Source organism: Canis lupus, chromosome 11, assembly GCF_011100685.1.
Source record: "Canis lupus familiaris isolate Mischka breed German Shepherd chromosome 11, alternate assembly UU_Cfam_GSD_1.0, whole genome shotgun sequence".
Taxonomy (NCBI): domain Eukaryota; kingdom Metazoa; phylum Chordata; class Mammalia; order Carnivora; family Canidae; genus Canis; species Canis lupus.
This window is the reverse complement of record NC_049232.1, coordinates 74,084,698-74,101,903: the sequence shown is the minus strand read 5'-3', so window position 1 is coordinate 74,101,903 and position 17,206 is coordinate 74,084,698. Positions and strand designations below refer to the sequence as shown.

The following is a 17,206-nucleotide window of genomic DNA, read 5'->3' as shown; positions in this document are numbered from 1 at the left end:
CCGACCCCGGAGCTCACCCCGTCCCTATGTTTGGCCCAGAGGCGTCTGAAGCCCGGGGAGGCTGGGAGGAGGTCTTCCGCACGGCAGCCTTTCCTGCCCCCTCCGCTGTCCGGGCGGGCCCTGGCGCCAGTGGGTGACAGCCGCCGGCCTTCTTTTGGGTCTTCAAACTGGCGATCCGTGGTCTCGTACCTTCACACGCTGAGGCGACGGTCACCGGGAGCACAGGCCCGGGGAGAGGCGCCGGCCGGGCCGTTTGACCTTCGGGGGGGCCCGCGCTGCTGGCCCTTCCCAGCCGCAATGTGGTGGGGCCGCTGCCCCCGAGCAGCCAGGCAGGCAGCGTCCCGTAAGGAGCTGTGCTGTGGTGTGAGCACCCTGGACTCCAGGGTCCCTCGGTTCTCTGTCACTCGCAGAAGTTTTTGGGTGAGTGGGGAAGACCCAGAACCTGGATCCACGTATCTAGTCCACGTAGCTATCTTACCTTACATAGAAGAGTTTGATTCAGGCTTTTTCTGTGACCTTCTGGGCAGGGAATGACCTGCATAGCTTTCCATCCCTGTTAATACTGGTGGACAGCATTATTTAATGACCCGTAGTTGGTAGAGACTTGGATCTAAGTAAGGGAAGGGCTTGAAACGTAGTTTACATAATCCCTTCCTGTGGGACAGTCCAGGTTGTTTCTATTTTTTCACTCCTACAAAGCTTCGATGAGTATCCTCCTGCGTGTGTCATTTTATAGTTAGGAGATTAGGCCCTTAGGGTAAATTCTGCTGCTCTTGTCTCGCACCCACCTGCTCTCAGGTGCTGGTGTTCTTGTAGCCGGGCTCTTACTCCTTTTTGTTGGAAATTCCTGGTCTTAGCTGAGGCAGTTGGTCAAATTCGGTGTTTCATCTAGGAGGATTGCACGGCCAGCTGTGTTGTGCGACCTGTCTGTGGTGAGTCACTTATGACCAGAGAATAACCCCCGTCATCCACACCCCCGGCGTCTGTGCTGCCTGGGAAGCTTTGCAGGCACCATGGTGTGCAGGTACGGATGGACTGGGGAATGACCAGGGTCGGGCCGTCGGTGTTGCTCTGCCACTACGTGACCCGTGAGCTTGGTGGAGTGGCTCCCAGAGTCCTGGCCTGTGTGCTGGGCTCCCCCGTGGTCCTGCAGGGGCCGCTCTCACCAACCCACATGGGTGGGACCTTCTTGTGTGCCCTTCCCTCTGCCTGGAATCCCCTTTCTCCCTGTCCTTGAAGGGCAGGCCTCCCAACCTTCACGTCTCAGCTTTAAAGTGACCTCGATGGAGGGGCCGTCCCTAATTCCTTCCCCAGCTCGCTCGAGACCCCCATTCTCTGGTAATAGGCACTCAGCACTTCTCCACTGTGGATCTTATGACTGTAATTATGTGTTTTATTTGTGCATTTGCTTCATGGGCCTCTCTTCTACTGTACCCCTGGTTCTCAGCACCTCACCTGCAGGATGGCGGGCGCTTGATAAATACTTGTTGACTAAATCAGTGTATCATCTTTTCTGAGAACATGGACCCGTCCGTTGGGGTTCCCTTGTGTGTGGTGTGGAGAGCAGGTGGGGTGGCTGCGGCGGTGGTTGGGGCACTCGGGCTTGGGGTGGGGGCGCGAGAGAGCGAGCAGTAGTGCCGGCCGGGTGGGCTGCGCAGGGGAGCCGGGGCTGCTGTGCTCACACGGGCCTGCGGGTGGCTGGCGGCCGGGGGTGCTCAGCGCCCAGGGCAGGGGGCACGCGTGCTAAGGGCTCAGCCCGGCCCCCTGCTCCCGATGGAGCGCCGTGTGTTCTCACCCTCCGGGACCCGGCTAGGCACTGGGCCGGGCGGTGTCCATGTGCACAGTCTTTTGAAGCCCATTTAGAAAGAGAATTGGATGGTCGTAAACACAGTATTCCTCTTGAGCCCAATACTGGTCTCGGGGACATTTGTCCCGGGGAGACAACCCAGTGGAAGGAAAAAGCTGTGCGTGGAGCTGCTTGTTGCCACATCGTGTACAATTGTGAGAAATTAGGAGCAAGGGGATGATATTTTACATGTTATCTCTTGGTCTTGCAACCTGTTCCCGAGGGAGGTGTCCCACAGACGCGGTTGGAGAGAGCACATGACTTGCCTGAGCGTGGTGCGCGGAGAACCTCTGAGAAGGCAACGTCGAGCCTGTGTGCTTTCCACGAGACCGGAATCCAGGAGTGCCCAGGAGAGCAGCGGCCAGATGGTCGGCTGTGACCGGTCCAGTGGAACCTGGAGCAGTCATTTCACCTGATAATCTCCTGTAATTGTGCAACCACATGAACAATGTGTGAGATAGAGCACGAGGCTGAAGAGTGTAAGAAGAGTTGACTTCGTAATGGAGTCCCATTCCAGGTCTTGCGTGGGGCGCAGTTCCTAAGTTCTCTTATGGCTGCAGTATTGTTTGTGGATGAGCAGATGTTTGCCTAGTAACTCTTTTTGTGATTTGAGGACACGAGGGTGAGAGTGTTGGAATCAGAAACTGATTCCAAAGTGCCGGCCTCGCGTTACGAACCTCGCCTAGCTGCTGGCAAATCGATCTCGCAGGCAGTGCCGTGAAGCAGAGATGCACGTGGGGCGGCAAGAGGTCGTGGTTTTTGGGAGGACTTTCAAAGAGCATGAAAGAAACCTGATGGTGGCCCGGAGACCTGCTTATGGAGTGCTTGAGCGGGACAGGAGCCCCTTATTTATTTTTTATAGATTTTTAAAAAGATTTTTACTTTTATTTATTCATGAGAGACAGAGAGAGAGAGAGACAGACAGATAGAGACACAGGCAGAGGGAGAAGCAGGCTCCCGGGACTCCAGGGTCACGCCCTGGGCTGAAGGTGGTGCTAAACCGCTGGGCCACCCGGGCTGCCCGACAGGAGCCCTTTAAAAGCCGTCCTCAGTCTCCTGCCTGCCCAGTGTGCGGCTCTGCCAGGAGCTGTAGCTCCTGCCGTTGCCACGACGCTCCCATGAGGTAACTGAGGTTTATCCTTATTTTATGGATGAGCCAACAGTGGCCCAAAGATGTCAAATAATTTTCCCGAGGTCACATGGCTCACGAGTGGTAGCACTGGGAGTTCAGTCTATTTCCAGTGACCCCAGGGCCCTTGCTCTTAGCCCTTGCTGCCTTGAGCCCAGATGATCAGGGTTGGGGGTGGGGGGTGTGGTGAGCTTCAGCTTTGGGGTCCCAGGCTTGCAGGCTGCTGAAACTGGTCACCAGAGTTAGGAGCCTTGTTTAGGTTTCGGGAGCGGTGGGCCTGGTTGGAGTTGCCCTGATTCTCTTTTATGTTACTGGATTTTGTTTTTCTTCCCTTCCTGACTGGAGCGCTAGGCCAGGGGAGGCTTTTGACGGGCAGTGGGGGTGGGAGGGAGCCAGACTTACAGCAGCTCCTTCAGAATCTGTCCTGCCACTGAGCCTCCCTCCAGCTTTGGGAGGCACCACCCATAATCACGTTGGGATGATTCCCATTTCGGATGTCTGCAGTTCCACAGCAGTCCTGGGGTTCTGAGGGCTGGGGTGTGGCAAAGTACAGCCCGTGTATTAGCTTACATTTCAGCATTAAGTTTCTAAGTCGTATTTGGTGGGTTTTATTTTAGGGGTATTTATTCCTCCTGTATGGTAAGCTGTTTTCAGTTTTTCCAGCTTGAGGCTTTTTTTTTTCTTACTGAATTTGATCCTCTTAAAGGGAAAAAAATACAAATGACAAGAATATTAATATATCTTAAATTTTTATGCCATGCTAGGCACAATACCAAAAATTCCAATCAATTTCTTTTAATCTTGTAGTGGGTCTCTGAGATAGGTATTCCTTTAATCTATAAAAGGAATTGAGGCACACAGAAAAATGAGCTTGACTAAGGTCATGCACCTAGTAGGGTGGTCTGGATTGTATTCATTCATCCATTTATTCACTCATTTAACAGATGTTGATGGAGCGTCCACTGCATTCCAGACACCATGCTAACGCCTCAAGGGAAATAGCCACGAACAGATAGATAGTGTCCCTATCCTCAAAAAGTGGGATATATTCATATAATCAGCATGATAATAAGTAATAGATATGTAAATAAAGGAGTGCAGATTGTGAAAAGTTCTAGCAAGAAAATTAAGTTATGTGTTCAAGAGTGACTTGGCGATCATAGAGATGGGGCCCACTTTGGATTGGGTAGTTTGGACGGGCCTCTGAGCTGAGATGGAAAGCATGGGGCCGCAGCACCCGACAAGTGCTCCAGGGAGGGCTGAGCAGACAGACGGGCTTGGCGTACCTGAGGACCAGAGAGGAGGCCGGTGAGGTGGGAACCTGGTACCTGAGGGAAGGATGGTAATGAGGCTGGAGCGGGGGCGGGGGCCAGACCTCTGTGCCTGTGGCAGGGAGTTTAGTTCTAAGAGCGATGGTCCTAAATCAGTGGTGTGATGTGAGCCAGACCTGAATCTGAGGCCTGTGGGGCTCTCCTTACATCACATTGCCTTCAGAGAGAATGAGAGAGACTGAGGAAGTCAATGGGGAGGTGGGCAGAGGGAGAGGGAGAGAGAATCTCAAGCCGACTCCCCACTGAGTGTGGAGCCCGATGTGAGGCTCAGTCCTAGAACGCCAGGATCATGACCCACGCCGAAACCAAGGGTTGGACGCTCAAGTGGCCGAGCCACCTAGGTGCCCTAAGAAGTTCTTAAATGTGTCCAAACAGCCAGCCATTGGGCATTTAGTAACTGTCTCTTACGTTTCAGAGTAGAACGTACAAGGTAAGTGTGGCTCCCAGTCTCTCGGAGATGACTTGGTTAGAAGAGATTACCAGCTGCCATAATGCAGTGCGATAGGTGCTGTGATGAAGAGAGCGGAGGGCTGGTGGAAACATTTAGAAGGGTCCCCCGTCCGACGTGATGGACTTAGAGAGAACCTCATGAGGAAAGTGGGATTAAGTGGAGAACGGGGCTGGCGTTGTTGTGGGAAGGATGGTGCCAGTATTTCATTGGGTTCACTTGGGCCCGTCTGGGGTTTGCATTAACCTTGTCAAGGCTGATTTACTGTTCTCTTGTTTTGTTTAAAACTCCTTTACCTATAAATAGGACAAATATTCTTTCAAGTGTGCTAAGAATTGTAGCAGTGTATACAATGCAGGTATTCTGAGCAACCTCCATAAATATTTTATTGGTAGCTGAGTAATAGAATAAGGTTTCTCTTTATAGGAAGCATCTGGTGCAGTAGACTTTTTTGTTTGAATGAATGTTTTATGTGCTGTTTCCTTAAAACATTTAAAGGGAGGCTTTAATGAACTTACCAATTGTTTCTGGTGCTGTTCTTGTTAGCAACAAAACTGAAAACTTAAGTGTTAACAAGAGAGCCAAGGACAGTTTGATGCAGAATCTGCTTAGCATTTTCTTTTATCCAGTCATAAAAATATGTATTATATGCTCTTACCAATGATTTTTTTTTTAAATTCTGGAAAACCACTCCAATGTGGATGTATTAAGATTCAAGTACAGCTATTACTATTTTACTATATTTCATTTTAGTTATGTTTAAATCAACTTTATTGAGATATAATTGACACGAACAAAATTCACCAGTTTTAAGTGTTGGATGAGCGGTGACAAATGTAAGGTGTCATAATCTATATATATATATATATATATATATATATATATATATATATATCTTTTTTTTTTGGTATGTGTGTGTACAGTTATAGGCTCATGTAACCATCACGTCAATTAGAATACAGAACATTCCATAATGCCAAAAAATTCTCATGTGTTGTCTCTTTGTGGTCAAACCCTCTCTTTACCCCAAACCCCTGGCAACTAATGCTCTGGTCTCAGTCCCTATAATTTTTCTTTTTCCAGATGCCTTATAAATGGCATCACAAAGTAATGTAATCTTTTGAGGCTGACTTCTTTCCCTTACTGTAAGGTCTTTGAAATTCATTCGTGTTGCTGTGTGTATCATAGTTACGGAGTATTAGTCCATCATATGGATATACACTTTAGGCATTCACCTTTTGGAGAACATTTGGGGTCCTTCCAGGTTTTGATGGTTCTTATTAAAACTCTAATAAACATTTGTATAGGTTTTTGGGTGAATGTAGGTTTCCATTCCTCTAGGGTAAATACCTGGGCCTGGAATTGCTGAATCATATGGTAAGTGTAGATTTTCTGTTTTTGTAAGAAACTGCCACACTGTTACGCAGAGTGGTTGTGCCATTTTGTATTCCCATCAACAGAGTATGAGGATTCCATTTGTTCCACATCCTCATCAGCATTTGGTATTCTCAGTTAAAAAATTTTTTTAGCCATTCTGATAGGTACTAAAACTCATTGTCGTTTTAATTTATGTTTTCCTAATGACTGAAGATGTTGTAAATCTTTTTTTTTGTGATTGTCATCTGTATGCCCTCTGAAATTCCTTTGAAAGTTTTTGCCCTATTCTTTTTTTTTTTTTTTTTTTAATTGGATGGTTTTCTTATGACTACATTTTGGGAGTTATTTATGTATTCTAGATACAGTTCCTGTGTTGGATTTGTGACTTGCATATATTTTCTCCCAGTAGGTAGCTTGTCTAATCATTCTCTTTACAATGTTTTTCAAAGCAAATGTTTTAAATACTGACAAAGCCCAATTTATTGATAAGAAATTTTTTTTTTTTTTGATAAGAAATTTTTTTAAATGGATCATGGCCTTGGTGTTATAGTAAGAACTCTGCCTAGCTCTAGGTCCCAAGGATTTCCCCCTACGTATTCTTCTAAAAGTTAGATAATTTTATATTTTACATTGAGATCTGGGATCTAATTTCAGTTAATACTTGTTTAACGTGTGATAGATTGAGGTTCATTTTTTGGTAAATAGATGTCTAATCATTAGATCAGGTTTATTATTTTGTAGATAGATGTCCAGTTGTTCCCATGGCATTTGTCGAAAGTGAAAAGACTATCCTTTCTCCACTAACTTCTGTTTGTAACTGTGAAAATTAATAAAGGGCAAACCTTGTTTAGAATGGAGTTGGAGGCCCGCAGAGGGAGCTTTCAGCCCTGTCACTTGTCAGTCTCAGCCATACGTTGATAGGGCTTTGCTATGGCAGCAGGAGGAAGGAAGGTTTCTTAGTCCCCCGGCAACAGCGCAGCCAACCAGAGACTGCCACCCGATGAGAGGCCACCTCCCTTTCGGCTCCCGGTTTACTCCAGTGGGCGGACTTCCTGACTTCCCCCTTCCCTCTGTAAAACAGCCTTTCTTGCCTCTGTTCTCTGGACTGGCCTAAGTTTTGCTACCGCTTGCTTGTCCTGGATCGCAGTTCTCTGCTGTTCCTGAATAAACCCATCTTTTGCCATTACAAGAACTGGCAGTTTCATTTTTAAGGTTAATAGCAGCTTTGTCAAAAATCAATGAGTTGTAATTGCATGGGTCTATTTATGTAGTCTGTTTGGTTGGTCTTTTTCAAAGTTGTTTTCACCTGTCCAGCTCTTTTACTGTTCCATATAAATTTTATAATCAGCTTTGTTTCTACCTACAAGAAATCCTGTGGACATTTTGGTTGGGATTATGTTAAATCTATAGACCAGTTTGGAGAGAATTGACATCCTTATTTTTTGTATGGTCTTCGAATCCATGAATTTGGTAAATCTCTTCACTTATTTAGGTTCTTGATTTCTTCAGCATTTTGTGGTCTTACGGATACATAATGTTTTATTAGATTTATATTTATAAATTTACATTTTGTGGAGGTATTATAAAATGCTCTGTAAAAAAGCTTCAGTTTTCAATTGTTGCTAATTTATTGAAATATGCTGATATTTGCATATTTACTTTATTAAACTCACAAATTCTGGGATCTTTTTTGTAGATTCCTTGTGATTTTCTACATAAATAATCATATTGTCTTCAGATAAAGATGGTTTTATTTCTTCCTTTCCAAAATGGAGGCCTTTTATCCTTTTTCAGCCTCACTGTATTACACTGTGTAGGACTTCAAATGCAGTGTTGAATAGGAATTGTGAGAGTGTATGTCCTTTCCTTGTTCCTAATGTTAGGGGAGTAATGTTTTCCATCTTTAATTGAATATGTTGTTGTAAACGTATAGGCTTTTTGTAGATACCCTTTAGCAGATTAAATAAGTTTCCTTTAATTCCTAGTTTACTGACTACTTATCTCGAGTGCTGTTGGGTTTGTCAGATGCTTTTCTGTGTCCGTTGATACGATTGTATATATTTTTTTCTTCTTAGTTTTTTAGTCTGGTGGATTACATGAATTGACTTTTGAATGCTGAATTAGCCCTAGATTCCTGGGATAAATCCCACTCATGATGCATTAATGTATTGTATTTTTTTATTTGCTAAAATTTAGTTGAGGATTTTCCATCTGTGTTCATGGATGGCCTAATCTATAGTTTTCTCATAATGTTTTTGTCTGGTTTTGGTATTGGGGTAATATTGCCTTCATAAAATGAAGTGGGAAAGTTCCCATACCTCTGTTTTCTGGAAAAGGTTGTGTAGAAATAGCATTATTTCTTCTTTAAATATTTGGTAGAAATTGCTACTGAAATCATCTTGTTTTGGAATTTTCTTTTCTGGAAGGGTTTTTATTATTTTTAAGATTTTATTTATTTATTCATGAGCGACAACACAGGGAGAGAGAGAGAGAGAGAGAGAGAGAGAGAGGCAGCGACACAAGCAGAGGGAGAAGCAGGCTCCATGCAGGGAGCCTGATGTAGGACTTATCCTGGGTCTCCAGGATCACACCCGGGGCTGAAGGCGGCGCTAAACGGCTGAGCCACCCGGGCTACCCTCTGGAAGGGTTTTAATTACATATTCAACTTTTATTTTTTTTAAAGATTTTATTTATTCAGTGAGACACAGAGAGAGGCAGAGACAAAGGAGAGAGAGAAGCAGGCTCCTTGAAGGGAGTCCGATGTGAGACTTGATCCCAGGACCCCGGGATCACACCCTGAGCCAAAGGCAGATGCTCAACTACTGAGCCACCCAGGCATCCCTACATATTCAAGTTTTAAAACAGATACAAAAAATAAAAATAAAAATAAAAAAATAAAACAGATACAAGATTCTTCTGGTTATTTTTTTCTTTAGTGAATTTTGATAATTTATGCTTTTCACAGAATGGTGTTATTTCATATAAGTTGTCCAGTTTATGTGTATAGAGTGGTATGCATTTTTCTCTTATTATCCCTTTAATTGCTGAGGGGTCTGTAGTGATAACCTCTCTTTTGTTTGATATTGGTAATTTATGTCTTCTCTCTCTCTCTCTCTCTCTTTTTTTTTGCAGTCTTGTTAGAGGTATATAAATTTCATCAATCATTTGAAAGAACCATCTTTTTAAATAGATTTTTTTCCTGTTGTTTTTCTGCTTTCCATCTTATTGTTTTCTGCCCTTATATTTAGCATATCAGTCATTTTGCTTGCTTTGGGTTTATTTTGCTCTTACTATAGCTTCTTAAGGTAGAAACTTAGATTGTTGATTTGAGACCTTTTCTTTTCTTTTCTTTTCTTTCTTTTCTTTCTTTCTTTTCTTTCTTTTCTTTTCTTTTCTTTTCTAAGATTTTATTTATTCATTCATGAGAGACACAGAGATAGAGGCAGAGACACAGGCAGAGGGAGGAGAAGCAGGCTCCATGCAAGGAGCCTGATGCGGGACTCGATCCCTGGACCCCAGGATCATGTCCTGGGCCGAAGGCAGGCGCTCAACTGCTGAGCCACCTAGGTGTCCCCAAACCTTTCTTGTTTTCTAACACATTTAACAGTATAAGTTTTCCCCAGTCACCACTTTAACTATATCCTACAAATTTTGATATGTTTGCATTTTCATTTAATTCAGAATATCTTCTGATTTCCTTTGAGATTTCCTCTCTAACCCGTGGATTGTTTAGAAATGTGTTGTTTAATTTCTAAGTATTTGGGGATTTTCCAGCTTCTTTCTTTTATTGATTTCTAGCTTAAGTTTATTATGGTCAGAGAGCATGGTTTGATTTCAGTTCTTTTAAATTTGTTAAATTTTGTTTTATGACCCATGATATCTATGGGCATATCCGTGAATAAGTAAAGTGAACCTAGGGAAAGGTATAAAATAGCACAACAGCCAACCATATGTTCTACATCTAGATTCATTGATTAATATTTTGCCACATTTGCTTTATTCTTTTTTTCTGTCTCTCCCTACTCATTAGAGAATTAATTGCAGACATATGACAGCATCCTTAAGGACATTAGTGTGTATCTTTTTCTTAGGACATTCTCTTGCAAAATCATAATACTATTACCTAATGCAAAATTGTTATTCAATCCCCCCACTTATCCTTATGGAGCTTTTTTAAATTCAGTATTTATTGTATGATTTCATTGCACTTCGTAATCGTGCCTCCCTTACTTCCATTTATTTAAAAGAGTTCCCCAACCATTTTTACTTTAAGATTGTCATTAAGATTTTTGAAGAGTTCAAGCCTGTTATTTTGCAAATGTCCTTATATTTGGATTTGTCTGATGCAGGGAAAAAGTGACAGGCAGGAACTTTTTAAATGAAATTGCTTGCATTCAATGATTTATTTCAGGAAGGACAGTATGTCGGTTTGCCCCACCACTGGTGATATATATATATTCCCTTGATTTAGGGATAAATCCAGTAGTGTCTACTGGATTTCTAAATTGTAATGATACCAGGGCACCTGGGTGGCTCAGTTGGTTAAGCATACAACTCTTGATTTTGGCTCAGGGCATGATCTCAGGGTCACGGGATCAAACCCCATGTCAGGCTCCGTGCTCCTCAGTGGGAGGAGTCTGTTTGAGATTTTCTTTCTCCCTCCTCCACTTCCCTCTCTTTTCTCTCTCTCTCAAATAAGTAAATTTTAAGATAAATAGTAACAGTATCTTTTCCTTTTGTAATTAATAAGCCATCTGTGGGGTAATATCTGAAGCTGGGTGAATAGCATGTTCTCCAATGATCTTCTATCTGATGCTTTTAGCACTGCTGATTCTTACCTGAAGCAGTGGTTACCATAGTGGTTGTAGAATGGTGATTTTTCTGCTCCTTTTATGCTTCTACATTTACTAACTGGATTTCTTGTGTAAAGAAGAGATTTGCCTCATACTTTCCTTTCGTTTTCTTTCTTTCCTTACTTATTATCAGTGTGGAGACATGAATTCTTTCCTCAGTCAGTATCCATTCCAGTGCTCAGCTTGTCTTAAATTTGGCTAGTGAGAACCACTTACTCCTGGGTTGGTACAGTTGCAGCAGAGGTAAGTCTTCTGTAGTTAACATTTCAGTCCATTTGTAGCCTTAGGAGCTATGGGGATTAATGCAGGCACCATGGTTTAGACCTTGCTTTCGATAACCCTTCTGTGCTTATTTTCCAGCAAATCACTGAATTGAAGAAAGAAAACTTTAATCTAAAGCTCCGCATCTATTTCCTGGAGGAAAGAATGCAACAGGAATTTGATGGCCCCACCGAACACATCTATAAAACTGTGAGGTCCCACTTCTCACTGCCACCCCCGGTGTCTTTGCTTGTAGTCCTTCCCAGCAGAAATTTGATTAATATTTGTTCTCAGTTAGCTTGAATAGACAGAGCTGCTTTCATTTAATTTGAATTGATTATGGGCAGCATAAAGACAATAGGATGATCTTAATATTAAGCAAAGAGATACGAGATTAATTTTAAGGGAATCTTTTCTCCCTTTTTAAAATCCAAATTCTGATTTACTGTCTTTATTTATCTCAGTTGCCTTTTCTTAATTATTTATAATTTAGATGAAAGCAGTGAAGTGGTGAAATGTCTTTGGAATTGTAGAGTCCAGGTAACTACTGTTACCAAGCAACTTGTGTTAGTTGGTAAGTCGTGTTACCAACTAGTTGCAGATTCCAGGTAATTCCTGTTACCAGCTAACTCGCGTGGCCATAGGCAGGTTACCTCAGCTCTCTGGGCTTGCTTTCAGAGGGAGGTGATAATCCCTCTGTCACAGAGTTATTTGTGTGGATTAAAACGAGATGACAGATGAAGAGCCCCAGCACACAGTCAGTGCTTGACAGTTGTCATCATTGTCTTACTGAGCTTCCCTTGGCAGCCCAGAGTTAGGACTGTCAGTTTTCTGTGCTGTGACTCTTCTGTGTTCCTCGTGGACGTACTTGTAACTGTCAGAAAAACGTCTGTTTCCGTCTGAAGTCTTGACCTGGGGGCCTCTGCCTTCAAAGTAGAAAACAGAACTTGGCTTTCTTGAAAGGACATGAGTATAAACAATATTTCAGTGCCCATTTTTTGGCTTTCTCCAATAGGTTAGCCCTTGGCCTGGGAATTATTCCATCTTTTCTCTTCTGAAGTTTGCACCAGTAGAAACTTTTGAAGGGGAAGAAGGACCTCTATTTGGGGTTAGCACATGAACTTAAACAGGCTTGAATAGGGATTGTATTGTACTTCTGAGCCTTTGCAAGAATTAAAAAGCTCCCTTGTCCCATAAGACAGTTTTTTTTTTTTTTTTTTCCCCCTTTAATGTGAGAGTGAAAAGGCAATGAGGGTGTCCCCTTTTCTGGAAGGGAGTGAAGATGCAATCACAGTTTGAAGGAAAAACCAATAGCCTAAAACATTTTATATGTAAGTATGGTTACATACTTCTAGGGCGATAGGGAGCCAAAGTGTAATTGCTTGCTCTGTGTCTGGCACTGTCCTGGGCATTTGTACATCTTATTTTAATTCTCAAGACAGCCCTGTGCAATGGAGATTATCCTCATCTTGCAGAAGAGGACACTGAAGTTCAGGGAAGATCAGTAACCTGCCTGATGTCGTATAGCTACTATGAGAGGTGGATTTTGAATGTAGGCCTGCTGACCTAATTGTACTATGCTGTTTAGCTTTTTTTTTTTTTTTTTTTTTTTTACGCAGTCTGCTTAGATGACCTGATTTAATTGTACTTTTATTTCAAGTTTTTAGATAAGTGTACATGGCTCAAAATTCAAAAAGCATCAAAGGAATACACTTAAAAGACTTTCATCCATCCTTGTCTCCTAGTTCCCCAGATCTAACCAATGTTATTAATTATTTATGCAGAGGAATTTTATTTATATACGAGCAAGTGTGTGTGTGTGTGTGTGTGTATAAATCCCCCTTTTACAGAAATGCAGGCACATTCTGTTCTGCACCTTGCATTTTTCTTTAACAGTATCTTGGATATCTTTCCTTAGTGGTTTAAGAACTTCTTCATTCTCTTTTATTGTGATATTCCATTTTCAGCTTAATTGGGATCTTGATTTTTGGTTTGGATACTGATTGCCACGTGTGTAAGTTTATAACTTGAGGTATTGGGCTTGAGAAAAATAGACTAGTGGACACATTAGCCCTCCATCCTTTTAGATTCATGGGTTGGGGTGCCAGTTAGTTTGTCAGAAAGCAGTTTAGATTATCTGGTGTCAGTTCCTACTTAGAAATTCTCTGCCCTTCTTAGAGCAGATGAGTTATCCTCTGAAGGGTCTTCACAAAACCAGTCGGAGACCGATGCACTGGCATGCGGTGTCCTTTATGCAAAGATCAGCTTCTTTTAGAAAATGTTCGGCCTCACAGATGACTTGTTTAGTTGCCGTTGCTAACACTGAAGAAAATAACAATTTTGAGCCCTGTCTGCTAGGCTCCTCTCATCTGTTAGCTCGTTTGCTCCTCAAATCCCCCACGTCAAGGGGGCTTATATTGTTCATTTGACGCATGAGTGGCCTGAAAGGAGAAGCTTTGCTTTCTTACCTACTGGACTTGTATTTCCAAGGACAATTATAGGCTCGTGCTTCTAGTTTCCTAGTTGATGCTAGCCGGAAGGCGGGGGCTGTGTCTCCCCTGTGTACCACCGTGTCCTCTGCGCATGGCCCCATACTTGGCTTCTTACGGGTGATTGGTATATTTCTGTGATGTGAAAGGATGAGTAAATGAGCAGCCACTGACTTGGGATGGTTTCCTCCTGGTATAAGGAGGGGAGGCAGAATTTGAACCCATGTCCTCATTAACGGATTGGTTTTCATTCTGGCTGGCTTCTCATGCTGGGGTCCTCGTGCCCCTAGGGCTGTTGGCAGAAAGGTGGGAGACATGTCCACTGAGATTGTAAATTTTACTGGGAATGTGATTCTTGTTTAAAATAATAAGCATGTATTATGGAGTAGGATGTAAAATTGATGTGAATTATGAAAACAGGAGCAAGATTTCAGGGAAATCTTGGTTTTATAGCAGTCCCGTGCAAACTACACACTCAGAGGCCAGTCTCCACAGCGTGAGTTCCTGTAGTGCTTTGTTGGATACATCCGTGGACCAGTTTGGGCAGAAGCCCCCCACTGCCCCGCTGTCTCACATTGCAGCCTGTTTGCCGGAGGCTCAGTCTTCGGGTTCTCCCGTGAGTTAGAAGCCCGAGGCCATGTGTGACTAGGATGGTTGGCTGGAGAGCGCTGGAGTCCTTATAGACACCTTGCCCCGTGCAGTCGCGGCTCTTTCCTAAGAGCCCTGGAATCTTACACTGAAACGAGGTGGGCAGCGATGTGCCCTCCCACTTACCTGTCCACAGGTTTTATTTATTTTTTTTGAAGCTGTACCACGTTCCCACTGCCATGATTGTAAACAACCAGAAGTAATTGCTTTGGAATGGTAAAAGCAAACTGCAGAATTGCTTGTAAATTTGCTTGGCGGAGGGCAAACCATTTTTAAATCAGCCTCACTTGTATGACATTTATGCCTCAGTGTTTGAATGCACTGGCTGTTAGAAGCTTGGAGAATTTACATAATTGTTCCAAGTCTTGAGAAATCCAGGGCTTTCTTTGGAGACCACCAGTGTTTAATAATTCCCTTCTCCCTGTGCCCTGAGGCTAATGAGGTCTTGAATCTAGCATCTGCCCATTAGAAGCATCCTGTAAGTGAGTCTGTGCTGAAAGCCGCTTCCCCACCGCAGACAGTCATGGGTCCCGTATTTTACACTGTTCCTTTTCTCTCCTGATCATGCCCGGAAGAACATCGAACTCAAGGTGGAAGTAGAGAGTCTGAAGCGGGAGCTCCAGGAGAGAGAGCAGCTGCTCATCAAAGCCTCGTGAGTACCTGTCATCTGTCAAGCTTGCAGGGCGCCCGGGGGCCTGGTACCGGAGGCCGGGTGGGCCCGTAAACCACAGCCTGGTGCTTTCTCAGCCGGTTGTTGGCTGGGCCCTGAGAACCCGCCAGGCCCTGAGGACTCCCAGGAGGTGATCATTTTTATTTAATTCGTCTTCAGCAGACTTTTGAAGTGTAATTCACTTGGGGGAAAACGTTCCCCTCCTAAGTGTACAGCATGATGACTTTTCACTAAGCGCACACGGTTCCATGGGCCACCATCCAGATCAAAAACCAGAACATGAGCACCCCCACCCCCAGAAGTCCCCTTTGTGCTCCCAGAGCTTATCCTTCTCCACCAGGATAACCCCTGTGCTTCGTTCTGCCCATTTTTGAACTTTATAGGAATGGAATCGTACACTATACACACACCCTTTGGCGCCTGGCCTCCTTCCCCACCATATACTTGTGCGATTCGTCCACGTCCTCACTTCTAGCAGTAGCTCATTCATTTTCATTGCTGTGAGAGCCCCAGATCCTGAGGGACTCCTGTGGTGAGTGAGGCTGGGGGGCCGAGGGTAGGGCTTTAATCAGAGTAACTCGTTTTGTATCTGTCCAGTGCACTGGGGTTTCTTGTAATATTTTGTTTCAGAGAGGTGTCCTGCTTGAAACATATTTGAAAACTATTATTTTAGTCACATAATTAACTTAAATATATATTGAACAATAAGCCCAGTTTGGAGGATACAGTCTGTGGCTCCGTAGTTGTCCATTCATTCCTAAACACGTGTTCGGTAATTGTGCCGTACACTGGGAATTTGCAACGAGACCTCCCCTCACTTCGGCAGCTCGGCAGGCTGGTGAGCTCCCTAGCACCCCTGGAGCCTCACGGAGGCGCAGTGACAGAGGGGAGTCCAGCGGGGCTCCAGTGGGACACCAGAGTGCACAGAGCTTCGCCTAGCGAGCGAGGGGTAAGACCTCTCCGGGCTGACCCACCAAGGATCTGGCTGAAAGCTCTTGTGGAAATGCATCACTTGTCCTGGGAGCCGAGCCGCTGGATCTGCTGGGCCAGGAGCATGGGGTCGTTGGCTTATTGGGACCGAGCTGCTCCGCTCTGGGCCAGGCCGTGGATTCCTCCCATTGCCACACGGCCAGCTGCTGGGAGTTGGGCTGCCGCTGGCTTTGGGGACACTAGGCTAGGGGCTCCTGGGTTCAGGCTTTTCCGAATTATGGCGACCTTGTACACATGGTATTTTCTGAATGAGTGAGTGAATGAATGAGTGTGAGTGAATAATAGTAAATATGTTTTTGGTTTTTTGGTTGCTGTTGCTATTTTTTTTGTTTTGTTTTGTTTTTTGAAGCACATCATTTCTCTGGCAGGAAGTCAAATCCGCTTTACCAAGTCTGGAAGTCAGTAGTAGAGTTTGAATTTGGTCTGTTTCGTCCTCAGCGCGCTGCCTGCTGTGGGCCTTAGCTAGGACTTGGCAGCAGGCACGTACGCACGGAACCCAAACTCAGGAAGGCTGCGGGCTCCCTTCGTAGCACACGCGGGGCAGGAGGTTTTCAGGGCTCGTGCACGTGTTTGTACGTGCGGATCCCCACGCTGCCCCAGCAGACCTTTTTAGTTCTGACCGGTTTTATTAACTTACACAGAAGAGATTTCTTAAGCAGCTTCTGTGTGCTGCACTGGCCTAGGTTCCTGGGGCTGCAGTGTGATCCAGACAGACACGCGGAGGGGTGGTGTCGAGGAAATCCTTGGAATAATCAGCATGTGAGTACAGAGTGGGAAGAGAGCCCTGAGAAGACGGGTGGTCGGAGCAGATCTGCAAATAGAGATGTGTCCAAGGAAGGGGTCCCGAGGACGGAGTTCTCAGGGGAGATGCGAGGAAGCCGTAGGAATTGACTGCTGCGCGTGTAGCTCTGAGGAAACACGTCCTGCAGGGTCTTGAGGCCACAGCAGAGGTTCTCCCAAGGTCAGTGGAGCGCAGTCGTGGGTTTTGAGCAGCGGACACAGAGTGGAGTCGCGTAGAGGTCCCCGGCTGCTGAGTGGGAAGTGCTTCGTAGACAGGGCACCGGGGAGGCAGGGGGGTCGGGCTCGTCTGGCAGCTCCGGTGAGGGTGAGGGTCGGTGGTAGACGTGGAGGGCGCGGCAGAGGGGCGTTCGCCGAGCGGAGTCC

At 44.8% G+C, this 17,206-nt stretch overlaps 1 protein-coding gene across 8 annotated transcripts in view; it reads left to right on the top strand.

The window, feature by feature from the left end:
• Positions 1 to 17,206, top strand: part of CDK5RAP2 (CDK5 regulatory subunit associated protein 2) — a 153,057-nt gene that overhangs the window by 13,788 nt on the left and 122,063 nt on the right. For 6 of the 8 annotated variants that reach the window (XM_038553244.1, XM_038553241.1, XM_038553242.1 and 3 more), the window contains exons 4-5: positions 11,345 to 11,455; positions 14,958 to 15,034. In XM_038553244.1, the coding sequence (XP_038409172.1) occupies positions 11,345 to 11,455; positions 14,958 to 15,034 (188 nt within the window). Of the gene's footprint in view, positions 1 to 11,117; positions 11,228 to 11,344; positions 11,456 to 14,957; positions 15,035 to 17,206 lie in introns of those variants that run through there. The other 2 variants (XM_038553246.1, XM_038553243.1) reach the window with 2 other exon arrangements.